Source organism: Papaver somniferum, chromosome 10, assembly GCF_003573695.1.
Source record: "Papaver somniferum cultivar HN1 chromosome 10, ASM357369v1, whole genome shotgun sequence".
In the NCBI taxonomy this organism is placed as follows: Eukaryota; Viridiplantae; Streptophyta; class Magnoliopsida; order Ranunculales; family Papaveraceae; genus Papaver; species Papaver somniferum.
This window is the reverse complement of record NC_039367.1, coordinates 57983072-58006940: the sequence shown is the minus strand read 5'-3', so window position 1 is coordinate 58006940 and position 23869 is coordinate 57983072. Positions and strand designations below refer to the sequence as shown.

General features: G+C 36.2%; 3 protein-coding genes across 9 annotated transcripts; 2 read left to right on the top strand and 1 right to left on the bottom strand.

Annotated features, from left to right (window-relative positions):
- The first annotated feature begins 2641 nt into the window (after positions 1 to 2641).
- Positions 2642 to 8816, top strand: LOC113318026 (polyadenylation and cleavage factor homolog 4-like). 2 transcript variants are annotated; one of them, XM_026566148.1, is made up of 7 exons: positions 2642 to 3152; positions 4330 to 4431; positions 4940 to 5203; positions 6265 to 6960; positions 7260 to 7898; positions 8012 to 8560; positions 8659 to 8816. In XM_026566148.1, the coding sequence occupies exons 1-7, from the start codon at positions 2880 to 2882 to the stop codon at positions 8701 to 8703; spliced, it is 2568 nt and encodes an 855-aa protein (XP_026421933.1). In that variant the 5' UTR covers positions 2642 to 2879; the 3' UTR covers positions 8704 to 8816. The 2 variants fall into 2 exon arrangements, with proteins under 2 accessions (XP_026421933.1, XP_026421934.1); XM_026566149.1 differs by lacking the exons at positions 2642 to 3152; positions 4330 to 4431 and adding an exon at positions 4702 to 4831.
- Positions 8817 to 9933: 1117 nt separating this feature from the next.
- LOC113319195 (AP-5 complex subunit zeta-1-like) lies at positions 9934 to 16432 on the top strand. Its single transcript, XM_026567468.1, has 16 exons — positions 9934 to 10189; positions 10288 to 10431; positions 10645 to 10736; positions 11738 to 11834; positions 12183 to 12226; positions 12433 to 12521; positions 13105 to 13196; positions 13292 to 13438; positions 13748 to 13895; positions 14057 to 14133; positions 14686 to 14757; positions 15044 to 15091; positions 15234 to 15361; positions 15487 to 15646; positions 15751 to 15952; positions 16191 to 16432. The coding sequence occupies exons 1-16, from the start codon at positions 10067 to 10069 to the stop codon at positions 16256 to 16258; spliced, it is 1731 nt and encodes a 576-aa protein (XP_026423253.1). The 5' UTR covers positions 9934 to 10066; the 3' UTR covers positions 16259 to 16432.
- A 625-nt stretch (positions 16433 to 17057) lies between these two features.
- Positions 17058 to 22783, bottom strand: LOC113318171 (homeobox-leucine zipper protein HDG2-like). Of its 6 annotated transcripts, none has more exons than XM_026566297.1 (12): positions 21970 to 22783; positions 20873 to 21153; positions 20665 to 20782; positions 20306 to 20494; positions 19752 to 20210; positions 19556 to 19657; positions 19180 to 19380; positions 18913 to 19087; positions 18495 to 18766; positions 17898 to 17993; positions 17419 to 17806; positions 17058 to 17313 (listed from the first exon to the last, which is right to left on the bottom strand). In XM_026566297.1, the coding sequence occupies exons 1-11, from the start codon at positions 22084 to 22086 to the stop codon at positions 17435 to 17437; spliced, it is 2382 nt and encodes a 793-aa protein (XP_026422082.1). In that variant the 5' UTR covers positions 22087 to 22783; the 3' UTR covers positions 17058 to 17313; positions 17419 to 17434. The 6 variants fall into 6 exon arrangements, with proteins under 6 accessions (XP_026422082.1, XP_026422083.1, XP_026422084.1 ...); XM_026566298.1 differs by having other exon boundaries at positions 20873 to 21150; XM_026566299.1 differs by having other exon boundaries at positions 17419 to 17803; positions 21970 to 22086.
- Positions 22784 to 23869: the final 1086 nt, after the last annotated feature.

Below are 23869 nucleotides of genomic sequence, written 5' to 3'. Positions count from 1 at the left end.
GTACGATGTAATCGGTACCCTCGTCATTTTAACCTCCTTAGTGATCCAATGCTCCTCAATGGAGTATACTAACTAAGTTATATACAAGAGTAATCATAGACATTCTAGAGCAATCTTAGACTTGGATTTAGGTATGATACCTTTACATAATACTAGCCTTATAAGCTTAGGTGGTCATATGAAATATGGTATCCACACATAATTAATGAGTATGAATAATTCGATCTTAAAATAAGTATTCTTCTTCCCTATTCGTACGACCAAAAGAAAAGGGAAATTAATGATTTTAAAGTAAAGGATAATAAGTTTATTTTTTTATATTTTTAAGATAACTTAGTTATTTCTCGAGTTTTATACACCTCTTATCCCGCAACCTAGATAGATTCATCCTCTTAGAACCCTCTAGAATTTTGACAGCTTTAAAACTGGAAATTTGTTCAAGATACCCACATTTTAATTAGTAATTTATAAAATACCTTCACAATTTGTGATCCCGTCAGGTCCCATAATTAATATTGGTAATTTTCTCGGTGACAAATTCAACATATCACGAGATATTGAAATACCACCGACATGAAGTTACATTAATACCCATATTTTTTAATATATATTTTAAAACTCAAACAAAACTTTTCCCTCTTTATTCACGAGTTTCAATACTTTTACGATTCGTCAACTCGGTTCAGGGTTGTTACATTATTTGTCGAAAAGGATTTATCTTTCCAAGTGTCCTGAGGTTTTTGGCTAGTGAACAATGGATCTTCTACACACTTTTCAGGTTTTCAGATTTGTCGAGCCCGATTCATGATCGTTACATCGCTTTCAGGAACATTGAATCATTTACCATTCTCACCAATAATATATGAGCAACTCGGTTCAACTTAATTCAGGAGCTTTGAATATTTTTTATATTTGAGATAACTGTTACCTGACACTTAACCGACTGTTAGCGTTTTTCCAAGAAAACAAGACAAAAATGATCAAAATGGGAGTACTTCATAAATTTTTGAAAAAATAGAGATAATTTATAAATTAGTAACTAATATGGGAGTACTTTATAAACCTGGCTAGTTTTGGGCCTAGGTGAATTATTAGGGGCAGATCAATTTCCTCATCCAACATAGCGAAAGGGATAAGGGGTGTCTAAACTAGGTAAATTTAAATTCAAAGGTAAGCATATCCTTCTAAAATCTGAACATATTCAAAACTAAAACTCATTCAAATCATTTCCCTCACAAACTAAAATTAAAACTTAGCTTCATCAATCTATTTTAACTACATCGATCGATCGATTTAAAGGAAATTTTTTCATTTAATTAAAAAAAATAAATAATCAAACTAAACATCGTCGATTGCAACCATTGCTCTTAATTATACTTGTGATTGATTTATCCATTCAAAATTGAAAATTACAAACAATCTTAGGTTTATGTGTTTGACCATAATCGGTCAACGTCCATGTCTATATGAGCCAATTCCTATGATAATCGGTCTATGTTCATGACCACGTCAACCGATTGTTCTGTATGTGTTTCCCGGTTGAAGAACATTTAACCAGAATCAGTTGATGTTCATCCCCATATCCCCCGATTTTGGTATAAAAGAAATACCAAGTTTTCTATACGTTTTTTTTTTTGTTGTTGCTAGAATCATATGTGAAAGTCCATATAAACCTATTGTATATTTCACCGATTTTGGTTAACCCATTTTTGTTTTCCAGTTAATGCTCGATCACAAAATGAGTATGAAAGTACAAATTTTATACTCTGGAATGAAAATAGTTGTATACCAGAAATGAAAATGGGTATGATTTTACACCCAATTTGAAAGCGAGTATGGTTTTATACTCGAACCGAAAATAAGTATGACTTCTCAGTATGAACTCCAGTATATATGGAGTAGAATGAATTTTAGTTTTATTTGATGATTAACAACACATAATTTGTTCATGTTCATGTCCAAATAAATCGATTTTGGATAATCAGTTGATTTTCATGTCCATATAAACTGATTCCGGGTAAAAGCAAATTGCAAAAAGTTTTTGTATGTTCGTGAAGTTACAATCGGTTGATACCAATGTCAACATAAACCGATTCTAGGTTGGTGTTCTTAAAAAATTTAAACATTTTTAATTTTTCCATGTTTTGGTGATTCATTAGCACATGTTAATTTCACACGTAACATGACATTTTGCTGCTAATTAACTAAATTAACGCTAACTAATCAGAGACAAATTAGCCATTAACTAAAATAGCTACAGTAGAATTTCGATAAATTAATAATGTTGGGACCAAAGAAAATTATTATTTTAACGAAATTATTAATTTCTCGGGTTAAATTTTAGCTTATCCAAACCTAGTTGGGACCAGAGAATTTTATTATTTTAACGAAGTAATTAATTTATCGAAATTTTACTGCAAATAAGGAGTTTCTGATTTTACTTCAAAATATCCATTTTTATTTTCTAGTCCTAGGCCTCAGATAAAATATATATATTTCTGATCAAAACAAAAAAAAAAGATATATCGTGTGGAGGTGGACAACACATATTGAATGGGTACTTCATAAAATTCCCCCAAACAAGTTTCATGAAAAAAAATCAAGAAAGCATGTATGGCAAGAGGATATCTACACTTTTTTTTGCGGAAAGCCGGAAAGCGGAAACACAATAGAAATGCCATTAACCATGACCGTTTTGAAGACCGATTTTTCTTAAAAACACGGCCTTTTTTAAAACATCATTCAAAACTGCCATGGAACAAAATTGGTTCTTATCTTCAGAGATCAAACCCTAGAATTTTCTAGGGTTTTTATCAGAGCATGGTGGTTCCAATAATAACACCAATAATAGCAATAATAACAGTATCAACAGTAAGGCCATGCCAGCGGAGCTGATTCAAAAGCTTCCTTCTCCGGTTGTGGATCGGTTTAGGCTTCTATTGAAAGAAAGGGAAGATGAGTTAAGGGTTTCTGATGATGAAGATGATTATTCATCACTTTCAGTTGATGATATCGTTCGAGTTTATGATATTGTATTATCTGATCTCACATTCAATTCTAAGCCTATTATTACAGACTTGACCATTATTGCTGGGGAACAGAGGGATTGTGCTGAAGGAATTGCTGAGGTGATCTGCAATCGAATTGCTGAGGTGAGTAATTTCATTATTTCGTTCAGTACATGCTTGAAATGTCTTTAAAAGCTTTCCAAGTAAGTTGCTCACACACAAAATCATTGAACAGTGTTTCACTTAAATTGCGTATGAAATTGATAAAGTTCACAGTTTTATGTATCTGGAAGTATATTGAGTGGGGTATCTACTAGAAATTTTGGTTTTTTAATCACTAGTTGTAATTAGGGTTTATGTTCTTAGTCTTCACTGTTTTTGGGCGTCTGGAATATATCAAAGTTAGGGTTTTATCGACTGGAGAACTGATGATGAGTATATGCTAAGAATTGGAAAACAAATTTGATAGGTTTTGCAGGTCTTTACTCTTGCCAAAATAAATAACTTTTCTTTTATTGGTACTTTCGTTTCAATTTCCGACAAAAGATATCATTGGATGGTGCATTAACGTAATATAGTGTGTCATCCTGGATCTCAGTTCTCCATTAGATAGGTTTTTACCTCATTTTCTGAAGTATGTGCACTTTGATTCGTTCCTTACCTCCACCATTTTGTGATGTGCAGACTTTGTTTGTAAATTAGGATTTGTGATTCCAAGTGTCTAGGGGAATTTACTATCTACCTCTTTATGTAAAAAGGTAGCTTTAATAATCAATCCTAGCTTTGTAAAACCAATTGGATCTTTATGCTAGCTTTTTCTTACCATTGTCTTGTAGCTTCGTAGTATAACTCTGTAGCAACTGTGAATTGTACATGGAATTAAACATTAGGTTTTTTTTTATAAGAGTTTCAGGATGGAACTTAAATTATAATATGAGGTGTCTGCAAATTTTATTTGAGTTGATAATGTTGTCATGAAGCCAAACTAAATCTACAAAATTTTAAGCAACAATTTTTTCGTCTAAACACCCTTGTCTTCATTATCTTCATCACCTAATGCTTTATTTGCCAATACATCACTTACACTGAATTTTAAATGAGTTTGTAGGATTCTCAGTAGAATATATGATCAGATATCTGAAAGAGTCAGGAAAATAAAATAAAACGTGTTCTCAAAATACCTTACTAGATTTCTTCCTGTTAGGTGATTTGCTGCATTTGCCTTCATTAGGGTATTCCTGTTTTTTAATGTGGGCAACTAATATATATATTGTTTCTTATCTTGCCTGCTTTTGAACATTCAAAACTTGTTTTTTTGCAGGCCCCAGTTGATCAGAAACTACCTTCCCTGTATCTTTTAGACAGTATTGTTAAGAACATTGGCAGTGCATACGTGAGGCACTTCGCTTCCCGCCTACATGAGGTTAGTGTGCTAAGATATATGAATGTCCAGTTTTTTTTACATTAGGTTCTAATTAGACGTACCCAAGGTTTTAAAATGCATTTATGCGGTGCGAGGTGGTTCTTTTGAAGAGGCAAGGCGGTGCCTCGAGGCGTATGCCTTTTCCGCCTCGAATTGTAAAGCTTAAACTTTGTCTAGTTTTTCGTCTTTCTTCTTCACTGCTTTTTATTTTGGCTGTAAGGGAAGAACGACTTGGAGTTTTGTCAGTCCAAGTGTTAAATCTCAAAAAAACACACAAAAAGATACCTTTTAGTGAGTTTTTTGGACTTCTCCCCAAAAATGCCTCGTGAGGCGCACTTTTAGATGACGTTTTAAGGTAAAAGGCGAACGCCTCATAGAGGCATAAAATGGCTATGACAAGGTGGGGCTTCTCGGTCTTGTCCGATTTTTAAAGCCCTATTCTTCCTCATCAACCTTTTTCATTAAGAATCTAAGATCTAATCGATGATCACGGTTATGATTGTTCTAGGTGTTTTTCGCGGCATACAACCAAGTCCACCCTAATCAGCATCCTGCCATGCGCCACCTCTTCGGCACTTGGTCTACAGTATTCCCTCCTCCAGTACTTCGGCAAATTGGGGCAGAATTACAACTGTCAACCCCTACAAACCATCAACCATCTGGCTCGCTTGCACTGACTTCTTCAGGATCTATGTCTCCTCGTCCAGCACATGGTATACATGTGAACCCCAAATATTTGGAGGCAAGGCGTCAATTTGAACATGCCACTGCGGTAAAATCTACATAAAATATCTCCACGTGCATACACTATAACACTAATGTGCATTATATTAGAGACCACTCTTATAGATATATACATTTGATTTTACTTACTATTTACCAGCGGAATACTTAAAGCAGACTCCACTCTAACTTGCTATAGTTTGTACGTTTTTCTAGTGGGTGTAGAGGTCACTTTCACTCCCTTCATCTGAATTAATGATGAACTTAGAGTCTATCCTGGTAGATAATGTTGGTTGTGCTCTTATCTACTATATCATTATGCACTAGGAAGATATATATGATGTCATTGATGTGCCAATTGAGTGCTTGAATATTAGCAGTCTTCTAGTGTCAGGTTGTACAAGGCATTACATATTCGCCTGAACTCATTGCTTTTGTTTCTAAACAAGGTAGAAAGTAGAAGTCGTTCAAATTGTTGGTCTGATTGTATGAACGTATCAATCTCAGCATATTGATTTAGTAGCTTATGCAAGCCAATTTGTCCACGCATATATGATTATTTTTTTCTTTGCTTGTCTGGATAACCAGTATATTTTTTTAAACCAGTTCTTCGGAAGTAACTTACCTATTTTGGTACAGGGGTATCAATGGTTAGCTTTGCTTGCAACTGTGTTTTCAAGAGCTAGTTTGAGAGAGTTTCCTAGTGTAGAAGGGTTTCCTAGTTTAGATGGTTTTCCTAGTTTAGATGAGTTTCCAAATCTTAGAATTCCTAGTTTAGGAAGGTAGTAGCTCTGTATAAAGGGTGCTACAACAGGGAGACTAGTAGAAGAAAGCTTAAGCTATTGTATTACAGAATTCTATAAAGCTTAATAGGAAAAAAAAATACCTTTAAAGTGTTCATCTAGTCTGTTATTCTTTCCCTTATTGTTGCTGATCGTATTTGTATCATATTTGAACAAATCATGCATAAAAGCTCCAGAGCTTTCCTAATTACTGGTGTTCAGTTACAGTCCTCATAGTCATTGCTACTTAAATCTGGATGAGTGGCTAACTTTTAAACTGAGTCCTATTGCAAATTCTGAATTTCCGATGAACTTGGTAATGTTGCAGGATGTTCAACGTGGAAGAGGAATTTCTTCAAGCCTACAGATGTTTGGAAAGAAACCCGACTTCAGTTATGGTGACAACAAGTATGACGTTGATGACACCGAAATTGTCAACCCACATGTCAGAGTTGGAAAAGTTGGTCCACCTGGAATAAAGTCTTCTAAATTTCAAGTTCAGTCCTTATCGCCGTCAAATAATGGATTTGGAACAGACAATTCTCCAGAAAGAGCAGCTCCATCTCATCTTCGATTTGAATATGCACCTAGCAGAGTGAGTGGAAGGGATGGGGAGAGAAATGATTGGTGGAGTAAACATGGGTCGGACGTAGATGATCAGCAAAGACCAAGAGCTTTAATTGATGCTTATGGGAATTATAGAGGTAAAAACACTTTAAATGTTGAACGGCTCGAGGTAAACAGCTTTAGCAGTGAGGCAGGTACGCGAAAGTGGCAAAACACTGAAGAAGAAGAGTATGTTTGGGAGGATATGAGCCCAACTTTAGCAGATCATAGTAGGAGTGGTGAGTCCATGCCATTTAATCCCATTTATGGGAGTTTGCAGACAAGACTTCCTTTAGGAAGATCCACTGTTGGACCGCTGGAGCCTGATCTTAGAAGAAGCAACTGGCCCAACCAGCCTCTGCGGTCTGTGGTGGATGATTCTGCTATTACCGCTGAGGATGGCATCTCAATCCTGGGGGTATTACTCTCTACCTTACTGCTTTCCATTTATTTCTGTCTTAGTTCTGCATGTTATCTGTTTCTAAACATGTTCATATAAACAGTTATCTTAGGCTAGTCAAGCTAATAGTCTCTAAATTTGGGTGTTTAAAATAATTTATGTGCATTACTTTAATTCTTACTTGTCGTTCTAAAGAGTTTGTCTCTGTTGGGAGGGCTATTTGGTGGCCTGGGTTAGGAAAATATATGTATTTCATTAAGGCAAGAACATCGATAATGCTCAGAATGTTGACGACTAAATAAATATTCTTATTACAGCCTGGTCGTGGATCATCAAGTAACCAAGGTGTTGGCGGTCCTCAAGCTCAGAATGCCGCTTCTCAAACTCCGGGTCCTTATTCTTCGAATTTACATGGCCAGTTTCCACAATCTTTTCCACATATTAATCGGGAAGCAAGTGGTAGAGCTGGTCAGATGTCTTTTCCACCAACAGCTCCACCAGCTAGTCAGAGATTACCTTTTCATGATGCTAACAACATTTTCCCAAAAGAACCCGGTCATTTACAGCCACACATGTTCAAACCTCTTGCAGCTCGAGAAGGTTTTAACTCCTTGGTCCCAGCCCAGATGTCATCTCATGTTGGGGCACAGCCACTGAATCATGGACATGCTCCACAAGGCCACAACCCTCTTTTGAGTTTACCTTTTCTTAATCACAATCCATTTTCATCTCCACCAATTCGTAACATGCAAAATAATAACTCCTTCCAGTTACATGGTGGGGGAACGGTGCCTCCGTTACCTCCGGGTCCTCCTCCTCCATCACATCTCCGCCCGCCTTCTCAAAATATAGGTCCTGGAGCATCCTACCCGCCGGGGAATTCGGGTTATACGGGTCTGATAAGCTCTCTTATGGCACAGGGGTTGATTTCACTGACTACACCAGCTCCAGATCAGGTATCCATCTTGGTTGTTGGTGTAATCTTTCATTTTTCAAGTGATGATTGCTGCTTATATGCATTGAACCTGCGATATTTCAAGCAAATGATCTTTCTTTTGTCTCTTTCTAGGGTTCTGTTGGAGTTGAGTTTGATCTGGACGTTCTGAAGGTTAGACATGAATCTGCAATAAAAGCACTTTATAATGATCTTCCAAGACAATGTACAACATGTGGATTACGCTTTAAATGTCAAGAGGAGCACAGTAGTCATATGGATTGGCATGTGACAAGAAATCGAATGTCCAGGAACCGTAAGCAACAACCTTCACGCAAGTGGTTTGTGAGTACTAGTTTATGGCTCAGTGGTGCAGAGACATTAGGAACCGATGCTGCCCCAGGGTTCCAGCCCGCTGAAACTGTTATAGAGAGAAAGAGTGAAGAAGAAATGGCTGTCCCTGCTGATGAGGATCAGAATACGTGTGCACTATGTGGAGAGCCTTTTGATGATTTTTATAGCGATGAAACTGAGGAGTGGATGTATAAAGGTGCAGTCTATTTAAATGCCCTTGACGGATCAACATCGGGTATGGATAGGTCTCTTTTAGGTCCTATAGTTCATGCCAAGTGCAGGTCTGGATCTTCTGCAGTTTCGAATGAAGCTTTAGGACAAGACAGAAGGGTATGTGATGAATTTACACTTTCCATTATTCAGAGACATGCAATCTAAAGCTCATATAGCATCCTCGGAATTGATTGTTTGTTCTCTTAAAAATGCAGGAAATGCTGGATGATAGTGAAAGAAAAAGGATGCGAGTTAGTTAAAAGTTGTTCAACAACCTGACCTGTATATTATATTGAAAAAAGAGTTAAATCGTATTTCAATGATAAGCTCCACTAATTTTCCCAATAGCAGTCCTTACTTGTGTTTTTCTTAATCTCTTTTTAGACCGCCCTGTTTCGTGTGGCTACCAAAGCTTATATTAGAGCACTGAGCACCCTGTTGCTCGGGTGCCGCCCAATCTCTTTCTGTTGCCCATTTCTTATCTTTCCTCCAATCTCTTTCTGTTGCATACTTTTTTTATATCTATGTTTTTTCTCTTTTCTGTGTTAATTTATGTTCTATATACATTCTCAAGTTCCCGTATTTTTACACTTCTACTGGGGCTCTCGGAGCTTTCCCGGTCCAAAATTATAACCTTGTTAAAAGATGATTAAAATTTAAAATTCAAACCTTTCCATAGCCATCCATATCAGATTAAAAAAGCTCGACGAGACTTCTAGTATCTTATTAGTCCAAGGCTGATAATTGGGGGTACCAGGAGAGTACCAAATTGCATATAGCCATCCTCTGTTATAGTGTTTTATATTGGATTTGGTACCCTTTTAGTAAACTGGTACCCTATTAACAATGTTGTTATTAGTCCTCCGAACACATCGGAATTATGAATTCTGCCGACAAACCTACATTCGGAAAAAAGTTTTCGTCCGATAGCAACACAAACTAATTTGGATTGTCAATCAATTGCCCAAAACTAAGATCATGTAGGAAATATTCACATGCTGCCAATTATGCATTTGCATAATTAGTGCGTCTCGTTACCTTATTGCTTCTCGACCATATCATAGCCGCTCGGCAATATCACACCAGAACAGCAAAAGGAAAACACGCATGGGCATTTGCCAAAATGGTCGAGTAGTGCTTCCTAGCGAGTCAAGTAAAGTTCGACTCAGTAAAATGCCAGCTACAGTTGTACCGCTTGCTAAGAGCATCTCCAACCAGACATTGAAAACATCCTAAATATAAGGCCACATAGAATTTTCAAGGATTTAATCAAAAAACCATCCCCAATGGAAATGTGAATAGAGAATGTAAAGATGATGTGTATGATAGTCATGTAGACATTCTCAAAGCTATCCTCTAATTTTAGAGGTTCTCTTAAAGAATGTGAACATCCAACTCATCATTATCAGTGGTCAAGATTAAATATATAATTTGGATCAATGGTTTAAAAAGTCCAAAACTAAAGAAACACAATTTGTGATCGGAGATGTTTTTCTTTTATCTCCTCGAAAGGAAAAAGCAAAAAACCGTCAAACGAACTTTCCCGTTTCGGGTTTTTAATCAACACAAAGCGGAGAAACAGAAGAGGAAAAAAGATTCAAAAAGCTTCGAATTAGTCCAAAAATGGAAAAAGAGTCAGAAAATCGAGACAAAGATTGGGACTATCATCTAAGATCTTTATCTCAAAATGCCAGAGATTCTACTTTGGCTAATGATCCTGCTTCCGATCCATCTGTCCTTCACACCGTAATTTTCATCGCTATCTCTTTCTCTCTTATTTTCTAGATTACAATTTTGATTGTATAAATGTTGGAATTTACTGATTTGTTTGTATTGGTTTTTAGGTTAAGAAGCTTCATGAGATATGTAAATCTGAGGTATCAGAGGATTTGATTGCAAGGGTTTATCCCCAAATGAATAAACTCTTTCAACGTGCAGTAGCTGCTTCTCTCTCTCAAACTCGTACATCTAATGGTCTTCTCTTACTGGTATACTTTTCTTTCTGTTGCACTTTTCTCTCATTGCAATTGACATTCGTTAGAAGATTTCAGTATGCTTTAACTAGAGAATGATATTGTTATTTGAAACTTATCAAGTAAAGATGCTGATGTTTTATACTTTGTTTACTTATTGTGGTATTTGAAATTATGGGAATTAATATGAATTAAGCCTAAGCATTTTTTGCCCATTGGTTTTATCAGGCAATTCTTCAGTTTTTTCTTGATTTTCGAGAGTCTGTTCTACATGATGCTGATGCCAGTCTAAGGACATTTTTTCGTTCATGCTTAAGCCGGTAAATGTTTTATTACATTATTGTGTTAGATTTCTTGGGCTTTCAGCCGTTTAATTTTTATAATGTGCATGAAGATAGACCATTATAGATGTATTTCTGTTGTTATCAGTCTCTCCTCCTGTAATTTGTATGGTAGACAGGAAATTATTTGTGATTAGAATGTTGAAACATGAAGGGTAATCGCAGTTGAAGATGCAACATCGCTGGAGCGTGTGGTATAGGTTGATTTGTGTATTAGAAATGAAACTATATAAAGATTTATGTATCCGGTTTTAATATATGCTTTTGGAAAGGGTTTGGCGTAAGTGTTTCCCTGTATCTATAGTTATGGAGGTTTTCTAGTGGTAAATTTAGTCGTATTGACATCCTAAAAAGATAATATGATCAGTAGATCTCTCGGGTAGTGGTTTAGGAGTTACAGAAACAATAAAACTACCAAATAGCTCTCCTGAAAACAAGTGGCCCCAATTAGAAACTTGCGGCATATCCCAAAAGGACGTGAATCAGCATAAACGTAGAAGAGAATAAGTTGGCATTTGCAGAAGAAGGAAGGGTCTTTATTACATCATGGGGTATTATGTTCGGATAATCTTTCGATAAACAAGTAACATTTGGTCCCTGATTGACATAGTCTTCCTTTCAAAGACCATTCTTTCGTTTGTGGCAGGGCTGCCGAAATTGGCAGTGGTTGTGCTGGCGGACAGTGGTGGATTGGTGGTTATGCATAGATGGTATAGTATTGGTGAGATAAAGATTCTAGTGTAGTTCTCCATTGGACGGCTCATACACAGATTGGAAAAAAAAAATACATTTTATATTGAAAATTTAAAAGCACAAACATAAGGTGAAATACAAAAATTAATTTCTCGTAAGTCGTATGTCATTATTATTTGCCATAAATACTTTACCCCTGGCTTAGTTTTTCATAGTAGTATTGCTTCTTATGAAATTTCAATAAAAATATAATGTGTTAGTGAGTTTGTGTTGCACGTTGATTTCAGTGAGTTCGCAGATCCAGTTGTTGCTGAAGCAACCATCGATTTTCTGAATCAAAACCGAACAAAGCTTCTAAGTACTTTTCAGTCGTTGCTTCCACAGGTATTGTATCGAAGCATAAACATAAGAGCGTCGATTCGTTACACAATCTGCATAACATTAAGACCAATCTATGTAAAACTCTTCCGGACTCCAAAGTGCTGTACAAATGTGGTTACTTGTACGCGTGATTTTACGAACTCCTTGTTTAACTAATAAAGCCAGCAAACTATTGTGTCAAAAGAATATATATGTGCAAGATATGAGCGGCAATTACTTTCTAAAATTGATCTCGTGTTCAACAACTAGAAATATTTATTTCTCAATATTCCTTGCATGTTGCACTTGTGTGTGCCATTTTGGTTATCTAAATTGATTTAAGTGTTGCTGTTTTCTTTTTCGAATGTACAGTTCTTCCCTTTACTGTTAAAGCTGATTGCCTGGAATGGACTAAAGTGAGTTGAACTTCATTTCTGTAAACCTCCCTGTATTGTGCAACTGATTCGTGATCATATTCCTCAGAATTTCATTACTTTAGGCGCTCACTCTCTAAATTTTAAATCAAAACTATCTATTTCTGACGAATAGGTTTCGGATACAATAAGCATTAGAAAATGTGGTTGTGGGGCATAAGTTGATTTTGATGGGTTCATCATTACAGGCTTGAGAAATCATTTTTGAAGATATTTCCTGGGGTTATTTCTCCTGGTTCATTTCTACCACTGTTTCCATCACTTGTGGACTTGCCAAGTGAGTTCCTGTCTCACGTGAATATTCTAAAATTATGTTGGTTCAATTTCCAATATGTGCTTGATGTGCATTCTAGTAGTTACATTAGCTAATGAGCATGTAGTATCTCATGTACACAGCACGGAATGTGTAAGAACAATTTTCTTATGCATGCTGATCGATGGTGATATAGATAGTCTCTGAGTGACCTTTTTGCATTGTAGTGTTTTATATGCAAGGAAAAAACACATGGAGTTATTTTTTACGGTCAGGGAAACGAGAATCTGCTAATTTTGGTCATTTTTGAGTGCTTGCCCATGGTAGCCAAACCTTTGATATTTGAATCCTGTTTTGCTAGTTTGCTATGTCCTTCAAACCTGTACAATGTTTTTTGTTGATGCTGTTTATAAGGGTACTATAAGAGTATATTGAGTTCTACTACGCCTATCTAAATCCCATCAAGATTAGTTCTTTGAGATTAGCTTGAGTCTCTCAATTGCATGTTCAATTGTATAGTGAACTTGCCTGATTACTGTTTGACTTTTATTTAATGCAGAATTATTTTACCCTTATTTGAAATATTTTTCTGTTTCTCTATAACTAGTTCTAGTTGTGGCATTGGAGAAGGTGGAACGAAGCTCTGGTTCACTGATTGGGAGTAGCATAGCTTCTATCCAGAAGAGTACAGCCCCTGAGGTTAATTCTTAGAACTTTCGGAACTTGAAACAGGTGTGATGAAAGATTTGGGACTAGAATTTCATTCTAAGATCTTGCAACTTTCTTGGCTGCAGATGCTACTGGCACTTATGGATGAGGCCTATACTGGTTCCACTATAAATGATAGAGGAGGTGATTCGGGAACCGAGGATGGAAATAATATTGATGTTGCTGATTCCATATTTCTGGACCTTCTCAAGGATGAGAATGATGGACTCGTGGTATGCTTCTTAACATGCACCTGTACTGTTAAATTAGAATTTTACAGCTTATGACACGTACTATATAGATGAGTTCCTCAGAAGTGTAGTGTCAACTACTTGATTTTAATTTTTTGGTTTGCCTTACAATCTCCAAAAAATGTTGGACTGGGTAATTAAAAAACTTTGCTGATTTGGCCAGGCTAATGAAGTAACGGATCCCTCATTTGCAACCTCTGCTTAAATGCTGTATATATTTAATTTTAAATCAATATTTTAGTGGAGAAGCTGACTGCTATAGATTCTTGACAAAGCTTTAGTGCATCACAGGAACGACAATGGACTTCTCCTGGCACAGCTGCTGCTTTACAAGTTGCCACCAATACCCCTCAGTCTGACAGATTAAGGCAAGCACTCCAGCTGACACCACGAATACTTGATATATATTTTCGCATAGCATTGCGTGATGTCAATAAATGTAAGGTTTGTCTTATTTATTAGTTTCATGAAGTCAAATTTCTTTGCCATCTGTTTTATTAGGTAACAGGGTCGTCGGTTTCAGATTTATTTATTTTTTATATATTTTTCAGTTTCCATCTAACTTGCTGACAATTTTGATAAAATACATGGTTGCTGCAGCTTTAACTTGTGCATTAGTTCCTCTGCTTATGACGAGAAATTCCACAATATTTCCAGACAAGGTCTTCGCTTATGAGGTCAGTGAAAACAAAATAGAAAAAATCTTCTTGAGAAGTTCTGAGTTCAACAGAAGTTAAGGCATTTTGCACTGGCATAAAACAACTTCTTTTTGTTGATGTTCAACCAGAGGAAAAACCAACTTGTCTAATCCCCATGTAAACTAGATAAAACTAAGAACAATTTAGTAAGAATAACCACTATTAGTAGCAGACTGTTTGGTTTGACATAAGATCTTTTTTGTGGAGGTTTCATTTCTAGATAGGGAAATTATGACGTTATACTACTTGGTGGAGAAGGTGAAGTTGGTTATTATCCGCAGTGACATTTAAATAATTTTCTTAAAACAGAGGCTGCACTATACTTGTTATTCAAGTATTGCAATATTGATAATTATCAGAACTTACTTAAATATATACAGCTAAACCAAGTTTTTTTTTTTCAAATATTATTTCTTGATTAGTATTCCATGGAAGCATGTGGAGATTTAGAAATTAGAGTTCTTATTGTCGCTAAAGCTTAATGTCAGTGAAGACAAGCCAGTAGTTCTAAGACTTGGTGCATATTTGTAGGTTCGAAGGAGGCTTCTAAAATTCATGCTAGCAGCGTTTCAACGATCTCCGGAATTTATTGCATTGTTGAAGGTAATTCTTTCTATCTGAAGGTTCTGGCATCTAGCACCATTTTGTCTATCCACGGGCTTAATACTTATAGTATTTCAACTAAATTTGTGGTGCTGATGCCTATTTCAAATATCTGCTACCAGATTATTTAAGTAAATGAACAGGTCACTGATTTTACACTTATACTTGATAAAATTACAAAATCTCAATGTTATTGTCAAACGCATATGTAGCATCTACATTACTCTCGTATTCAGTTCTACTAAGTTTTAGTAAACCTGCTGTGATAATCCATCTTCCTCTGCAGAAGCCTATCATTGACAGACTTGGGGAAGCTTATGAAAACCCTGCGAAGGTAAGGCACCTCTTTATCTCTTTTGAACTAATGTCAGATAATATGTAGTTCTATTCTGTTTGTTTAGAGATCTCATCTTATCTCATGTATCATGAGGCTATGCAAAACTGAAATGACTTGTATACTGTTTTGCTTCCCACAGATGGAATTGGCTTTGCAATTATGTTGGGCAATTGGAGAGCACGGAGGCGGAGGTAGGTCTCACAAAGATGCAGCTCGTGAGCTTTTTGAAAGCTTGGAATTGCTGTTGTACGAGAACCTTTCATCTAGGTTGGTCTTGGTGCTTGTAATGACTGTACTATATGCATGCGCCTCTCCTGGGGTTTTCTGTTAAGGTTTTATGTTAATACCTGCTTTAATATGGTTCTTTCGTTTTTCTATTTGTTCCTTGGAAGTCGATTGGGTCTAAATCAGGACTCCACTCTTGGTTCCACCAATTCCACATTTAGAAAATCATCACAGGCCAGACTTCTTTGTTTCGTGGTGACAGCTATTGCAAAGCTTGCCACAAATCATCGTGAGTTACTGCCAAGGGCACACGTATCTTTGGGCAAGGTCCGTTTGTCATATTAAACGCAACAAATTTTACAAGTTTCTGAAAGTTAAAATATTGATTAATATAATAATATCTCATTTACACTAGATTCCATTTTTTATAGGTAGCTCGATCTCGTAATGCAGACATGAGGGTTTGGAGGAGGGCAAATGATTATTTAGGATTAATGAAAGAGCCAGCAATTTGTAAGTCTATTTTGGGACCTCCTAGTGGGCAAGAGCGGAGCCCAGGCACAGTTAACTGGAGTGAAGGTGGCTCAAAGATGATTGCTCACATTCCATTTTACATTCTAAGTGAACAAGAAGGTAACTGAATGTCATTCTTCTGTGAAATGCTCAGTTCCATTTTGTTTGCTTCAATTTACACAAAACTCAAAAGCTCTCTGATAGAATGTGCAACAGAGACTAGCTGTAGGATAATTATTTATTATGGACTGCTAGCTTAAATGAAGAAGCTTAACGTTCACTCCCTCTTTTTTTGATGTTTTAGCATTGTACTTATCATGCTTAGTTGCCTACTGATTGTGGTTTCCTCAATCTGCAGGTCCCCCGTTTCATGATTTCTCATTTTCAGACATCTTACCAAGCAAAGAAAGTGAACCTATTTCTTGAAGAAGTGTGTAAATACGCCGTGAGTCTATTTCAAAGGGAACCAGCTCTCATGTAACTCAACTCTTTTATTGTTTCACCAATAGTCCTTAGTTGTGCTTGTAAGTTGTATGCCCTAAATATTTTGATCAATAAATTGTTTTGAGTAATGAATTAATCCCTTTATATTTTCTGAAATGCGACAGAGAACTTCTATCCTTGATAGGATATCCCCAAATGTGACATTGTTCCATCTGGACAAAGCTTTCTCTTGTTGTTTGACAAATTTGTGAATAAGATTGTAGGTTACAGGTCCAACTGCGCCATTTCTCCATGCTTCTTCAGTTTCAGCTTCCCTAGGATCTTACTTAAGAGAAGGTGTGAAATAAAAATAATCTTATCATTAACCTTTAGGGTCAATCAAAGCCTGGACTAAATATTAGTCCAAATTTATTCTAGGAGCTTCTTATGAAGAGGCACATTTAGGATATTCTTTCTTAGCTTGGTGAAATGTGGATCCATATAAACATGAGAGGAGCCATTCAGGTTTTTAGGAGTGAATCATATTCCCAGGTGTAGGCAATTTCCTGGCCAAAGCAATCTTTCTACAAAATCAGCTAGGCCAGGAGATCACTATGATTCCCAGATGCAACATTTTGTCTCCGAGATGTGAAAGATTATATCAGGATTTTGGATGAGCAAAGATCTTAATTAAACTGGGTTCTTAGTAATTGTTGACCATAGGAAAATAAATAACACCATTACAAGAACAATTAAGATTTGAACTACATGATGTTAGAAATAGAATTTAGTGCAACAAAAATCACAAAAAGCAACATCCGGGCAAATTTACTCAGAATGAAAAGTAAACCAAAGTGATAACCAGATTTTAGGGGAGACATTTTAGAACTCTCATATAGAAAGTCAAAACCCGAACCTTCATTTGTACAAGGTTCGCTCTTGACTTCCTCCAAAACAAAACATTAATCTGTTCTTAAAACCCAAAAAAAACTCTCTATCTATGTGAGCTTGCTTCTCTCTGTTGTTCCTCTTTTTTACTTCTGGTTTTTGTGCCTTCACTGCAACAACAAGAAACAGGAGTTGAGAGAATATTATTATTACTTTAGAACATGCAGAAAAGTAGATACCTACGTATGCTAAAGAAGAGATTTTCTTTGACTTACCTATTGAACTTGCATTTCAAGCATTTTCATCTGTAACTGCGGCCTTGATACGATCAACGGTACAAGTTATGAGGCTGTTAACAGTTGCAACAGAACCGAGAGCGAGTTTTGCAGTTGGTACGGAATCAACCAAGATTTGGAATGCAACAGTCAAAAGAGATCCACCCTGTCCATGCTCCACTTGCCCATCTCCATGATGGGTTATGGGGCCATCAGGAAGTATGGCGAATCCTGAAGGGAGAAGAGCTACATTGTCTGGGTTTCCACCATTGATAACATCATTCATGGACTGAATATCCACTGGTGCATATATTACGAAAGATCCAGTTGCTTCTGTGCAACTTTCTTGTAATATTAGCATGTTGCTCTGGCTTGAGTTTGTGCTCTGCTAGAATAAATGAAAAATATTGATTTGTTAATTAGCAATTGAGTGTATATAAACTCATGCACACATTAGAAATGCAATTATATATACTTACATTTACACGCAGAAGAGAGACACAGTTGCCAGGATCACGGCCATTTGCAATGTGAGCAATTTCTTCAACGATTCCACCATTAGAAAGGATATCCCACTGTAAAATTACCAATAAGCTTATAAGCATATCTTTGAGTTTTGAAATTTAAGCCACTTAATTCTATCTACATAGCAGTTTAGTAGTTATAAAGGTCATATATACCTCCTGAACTGGACATTGCTTTTAAATGAACGAATATGTTACATGCTTCATTTTTTGCAATTTCATTAAACCACTTCTTAAAATTAACGTATTATTGGAACAGTATAATACAGGATTAGCCTTGTGAATTTCTGTTTTGTAAATGCATTGAAGAAGACAAAGTAGCAAATAAGAATAAACGCAGAGTTCTAATTGCTCTAGTTATATCTGCATCCAATATAGATCGAGTTTAACCATTTATTTATGCACTGCCTATGAACTGCTCATGAATCCTGGTCACTAAAGCAATTGTTACTTTAATTAGCTATAGCCTATCCCTAATAAGGATTGAACTTGGAGATCGGAACAAAGATCAGCAAATGCAACGTTAAAATAATAGAACTTGTAAATATATACCTCACTTCGAGAATTTTCATGCCTAAGGAAGTCAAAAATTCTTTTTGGTGGAACTGGAATCCAGAATGAAGTTGCAGCATTCAAAACAATGCCAGGAGGCCTGCCTGGATCATCAACACTCTTTCGCGTCATGACTCTTACATCATCTGCGCCATTTCCTGATATGATAGTCCATGTGTGAGAACTAGATGCACCAACACCAGCACAGAAACTCGTAGCCATTCGCTCAGCCAGTTTAAGCATCATTTTTCTTCCATCTGGGGTTGTTATAACTGTGCGCAATCACAAATTTGAAATAACACAAGTAAATATCATGAAGATCTCAATATTTATTCACTACACAATCTGATATATCATTAAGGTTTAGTATACTTCGTTTCTAATAATATGTCGTATGAAAAGGAATATAATTTATTACCCCCAATTTCACCAGCAGGAATGTTACTTGCCATTGCGCTGGCAAGTCGTTCACATTGCCGATCCAGAACTGCCAGCCAGCGTTTGGCACCAAATGCAATTGTGGAATTGACAAGTGGTTTGTACAACTCATGCACAGCTCTATCGTCAACTTCTACATGTTCCACCCATGTAACCTGAGAAATATGAAACCAGCATTAGAGAACAAGCTACCAAAACCGCATTTCTTATCTAGCCATTGGAGTACACATTTGTAAAAATAGATCACCTTGGAGTAACCATTTGGCATATCTTGGATTATACATCCTGAGGGCCTCCTTCGGAATCTAATTGGGTTATTAGACCGCAAATGATCCAATGAAACATCAACTACAGCCCAGGTTGATTCACCTTGCTGCTTACAGTATCTTACAAACAAACTTTCCCGTGTTGGGACTAGAGGTGATGCAACTTGAAATTCACCAGTCATCTGAAAAAAGTAGGAAGTTATTTTGATTAAAAGAGAATAATTTTGAACCTTAGTAGTTAGATAAAAACTATCCGTTTACTTTTACATTTGCCTTTATTTGCATTATTCATCAAAACATGAAGTTCTATTGAGATAACTTTCAAAAAAGAAAATGATCATAAAGATAGAACATTACCAGTTGAAGGGCTCCGTTGGAATTCCCAGCAACTCCAGTTGACAGGATTTCAATGATCACAGCTCTTGAGACGATGCCCGAAAACAAATTCATCCATTGATTCTGATCATAATTGCAAAACCAAAATTTTGTTATCAATCAACAATATATGACTATATATTATATCAAATAAAATGATTGAGGATCAGCTTCCTACCGCATCCATTAGTGACTCAACAAGGCTCATGCAGTTCATAATCACAAGAGCACTATCTCGAGAAGCTTCGGTTTTGAATCCAAAGGGTTTACTGCCAATACCCCTAGGAAATGTCCTGACATATTCCTCTTCGTTTAAAGTCTCAGTAAATTCACCATTGACGCGTTGAACCCAAATAGGTTCACCAAGCTGAGAAAGTTGAACCAGTTCCTCCATAGCTGCAACTGCTAGCTCTACGACGACCGACTTATCCAAATCATTATGTCCCGATGCTAGAGACCTGATGAGATCATCAGATGAACCAAAAATCTCCCCTCCTGCACTTCCGGACTGTGAGTGAATGCCCAAATGTCCAACTCCAAGGTCAAGCATACGAGGTGGAAGCAGTGGAGAACTGATAGGATATGGCATCATAGGTTTTCCAACATATTTTGCAGCTATTCCGGATATCTTATCAATCTGCAAATGATCTTTTTCATTAGATGGATTATAAGGACCAATAAGTCATTACAATAAAAGTTGAAGTTATCCTGCATATCCTTCTGGAGATCTACCTCTTCTCTGAGTCGAACGTTCTCCATCCTCAGGTGATGCTCGTCGAATGACATCTCTCCTAGAGCAGTAGGGCCTCCACAGTTAGGACATGATGCAGTACTTAGAGCCTCTTTATATCTAATGTTCTCTGCTCGAAGCTTATCATTTTCGGCTCTCAGTTGATTATTCTCATGGCGCTCATGCTGATTCTGTAAACATACAACAATAGATTTCATTACTTAAAATAAACATTAGAAACATCAAACAGATAGAAGACCAACCATCACTTACTATTATTAGTTTAGAATGAGATCAACGCATAAATAATATTTAACTACAATAAAATAGATGACTTATGGTTAGAGATTATTTTATATACCTTCATTTGAGTGCGCTTGTTTTGAAACCAAAACTTGACTTGAAGAGGCTCTAACCCTAATTCACGACCTAACTCCTTCCTTTGCTTATCATCTGGATGAGGACACTCTTTGAAGAATCTGTTCATCGTCATGAGGGAGGATCTATGTAAAAAATGGACAAAAGGATAAAGAAACTGGTCGTTAAGATGTCTGTATCAGGAAACTTACGACTCCATCTCTTGGATTTGATGTTGAGTATGCCGATGGTAACGTTTCTTTCGCTTTCGTTGGTTTTGATCAAGTTGTTCATCTCCAGAACCACCACCAGTACCCTCAAGATTATCACTACCTCCAGATTTGCTATCGAACTCTTCATCTCCAGCTCTGATCCTAGCAGCCTGCAAATCACTACTTTCTGGTGTAGTTTGATTCATCATATCCAGAGGATTATTAAGAAGACTGTGTTGATGATGAAGAAGAAGATGATGACCATCCATCATGTTTGTCTGCTGAAAAACAATCACATAAATAAGCTTTTAGAGACATCAAAGATGAGAAACGCAGATACTCAGTTTAGAAGAAGATCAGAATAAAAAAAGAGCCTCAGAAAAGATTTATACATGGAACATTATTTAGGGAAGAAGATGATCAAAATAGCACTCTCTCTCTCTCTCTCTCTCTCTCTCTCTTAAACAAGGGTCAGGTAGAGAGAGATATCCATGAAAGCTTTATATAACCTTAGTCTCTCTCTACTACTGTCAACTCTGTAATAAGCGTTAATTTCTCAAAGTCGTGAAATGTAATTGTAATGGCAGGATAAACCTTGGTTAGGATTTTAAAAGTGCTTAGACTAAATATTGTATTTAGCAGTTTTTTGTCACAATAAACTTTTTTTGTTGTTGTTGTATACAAAATTCAAATCCCACTTGTAAACAATTTTTTTTTTCATTTGAAAAAAAGAAAAATAGAAATCCCAAAGCTAGTTTGATTCAGTGCCCTGAGCTACTTCTCAAGTAACAGAAAAAAAAAACATTCAAAATCCAGTGCGATTTTCTTTCTAAAAGAATTAGGAATAGAGAAAGACTGAAAGTGAGAGGTGCCAAAAACCTAATTTTAGTGAGAAGAAACCCTAAAATCAGAAAACCGTGAACTTCCTAAAGTTGTTCAACTTTTCGAACTTGTATCAGAAAAATCCTTGAGAAATGGTTTAAAAAGAGAGAATCGAGAGAGAAAACAAACATGCCAGAAGAAAACCCTTACATTTAGGAAGTTTTAAAATATAGAAGTAGAAAATTTTAGTGAGAGAAAGTTATGTGAGCGTTGACCTGTCCAAGCGTAAGGCCCGAAGAAGAGGACCCAAATTCTGGTACGTTTCCATTTCTATTACCATTACCCATCATCGGAGGCACGTGTCTTGCCGGAAGCATTATCCCGGCTGGCATATTTACAACAACAACACCATGTGTGTATCAAACCGCTTCAAACTAAAACTAAAACCCTCACTAATCTACGTTAAATGTTTCGTGGCTTTAGTATTAGTGGTAGTGGCAAGAGTATTATCATTGGATTCTCAGGGGCTTCTTCGATTTTTCCAGATAGGTTTCAGCAGTAAGATCCTAATACTCTAGATGATTTTTCTTTTTGAGATGAAAATAACTTCGGAGTAAACTAAAAAGTTGATGACGATGATTGTCAGTGGAAATAAAAGGAAACTCCAAAAAAAGTAACGCCAACAAAGATCTCGGAGAATCCCACTTCTTTTCCTTTCTCTCACTTCTTACGTTTAAGCTGTTGATCTGCTGGAGAGAATGGGAAAGAGCTAAACCTTTATATTTAAAATTTGAAATCTCATCATCATTCTAGTATGCAGCTGCAGAGACTTAAGTCGAGAAAACCTAGTAATGATATTGTTGCATGAGAAGAGTTAGATCTGTATTTTCAAGTCTTCTGAAAACTCACTGTTTTCTTTTACGTGATGATCTGTATGATTTTGACTGAATTTGCTAGGGTTTGTCAAAGATAGAAGAAGAGACAAAACAAGCCGTGGAAGAGAGTTTTGAGAGAGAGATGTTTTGGGGAAACGAGGAAAGAAGAAGAAGAGGAGGAAAGGGAACAGGTGGAGAGAAGACGTAGCAGCAGCGAGAGAGGAGTAATTGCAGTGCGTATGGAGAAGGTTCAATAGCATTTAATGGTGTGAGGTGTAATTGCTAAGAATGATAGAGAGAGAAAATGAAAGATATTAAAGAATGAGAGAGGAAGAGATAAAATCAGAATCTGTTTAGATTAATTTCTTTGGTGAAATCCTATGATTCTAACAACAAACTCCATTGTTTCTTAAATTCTTACCACTGTATATAAGTATAATTTTCTTCACTTTTGTTCTTCTTATTATATACACTTAGTAGATTTCTATAATCATCCGAATATTACAAATGCATGCATTGATTTCTTTCAAACGTTGACAAGTAAGCATGCAGTAAATAGTTTTTATTCTTTCATGCGATTGTATGCATCTATTTACTATGAGGAGAAATAATTAATTTCTTCGATGACCAGTCGTATTGCTTTGTCTATAGTATATATGCATTGTCTCGATGTATAAGGACCTCTGTAGTATGATGATTTACGCAAGATAAGGTAGCTTTGAGGATTGATCGATGTGATGATTAGCGTGACAACGTTTCCTACTTAACGGGTTCATTAAAGACTATATATTCTTAGAGGGTAGTTTTCATGGATGTCATGTTCCATAGGTTGTTACTTCTCTCTTCTTTTTTTTTTTTTGATTGATTAAGAAATTCATGATGTATTGTTACTTATAGTTATATATGTGCAAGTAAAAGTACTCGAGACATCTAATTGGCCATGTATTAATCTAACACGAAAGTAAATTGAGTTTTTTGATTGTTAACATTTGACATTTGGATCTAAACACGAGATTTCACGCGGTCAATCTAAAATTATTGTTCCAAATAAAGTAAAAACTACTCCTAAATCTATATGGATATGATAGTAGTAAATATTAATTACGTCCCAAAAAGAAACACTTTTGACATAGTTGTTCCAAAACAAGCATACATATTCCAATTTCATTTTCATGATCAGGACCCAAAATATAATCAAACTGATTCAGCAGTATTTTTTTAAACAACAAACTCTACTTGTTTTCTCTTAAGAATTTTTTTGTATATATATTTAAAACATTACCTAACTTTGCGTTCGTGT

Bases quoted from the DNA above. Each gene is read 5' to 3' on its own strand.
- LOC113318171 (XM_026566297.1), bottom strand. From the start codon at position 22,086: ATGCCAGCCGGGATAATGCTTCCGGCAAGACACGTGCCTCCGATGATG. The intron at 19,088-19,179 runs GTGATCTATTTT...CATATTTCTCAG, and splicing joins TGCCAAATGGTTACTCCAAG to GTTACATGGGTGGAACATGT. The intron at 17,807-17,897 runs GTAAGTATATAT...CATTTATTCTAG, and splicing joins TCTCTCTTCTGCGTGTAAAT to CAGAGCACAAACTCAAGCCA.
- LOC113319195 (XM_026567468.1), top strand. From the start codon at position 10,067: ATGGAAAAAGAGTCAGAAAATCGAGACAAAGATTGGGACTATCATCTA. The intron at 14,758-15,043 runs GTAATTCTTTCT...CTTCCTCTGCAG, and splicing joins AATTTATTGCATTGTTGAAG to AAGCCTATCATTGACAGACT. The intron at 15,647-15,750 runs GTCCGTTTGTCA...CATTTTTTATAG, and splicing joins CACACGTATCTTTGGGCAAG to GTAGCTCGATCTCGTAATGC.
- LOC113318026 (XM_026566148.1), top strand. From the start codon at position 2,880: ATGCCAGCGGAGCTGATTCAAAAGCTTCCTTCTCCGGTTGTGGATCGG. The intron at 3,153-4,329 runs GTGAGTAATTTC...GTTTTTTTGCAG, and splicing joins TCTGCAATCGAATTGCTGAG to GCCCCAGTTGATCAGAAACT. The intron at 5,204-6,264 runs GTAAAATCTACA...GTAATGTTGCAG, and splicing joins AATTTGAACATGCCACTGCG to GATGTTCAACGTGGAAGAGG.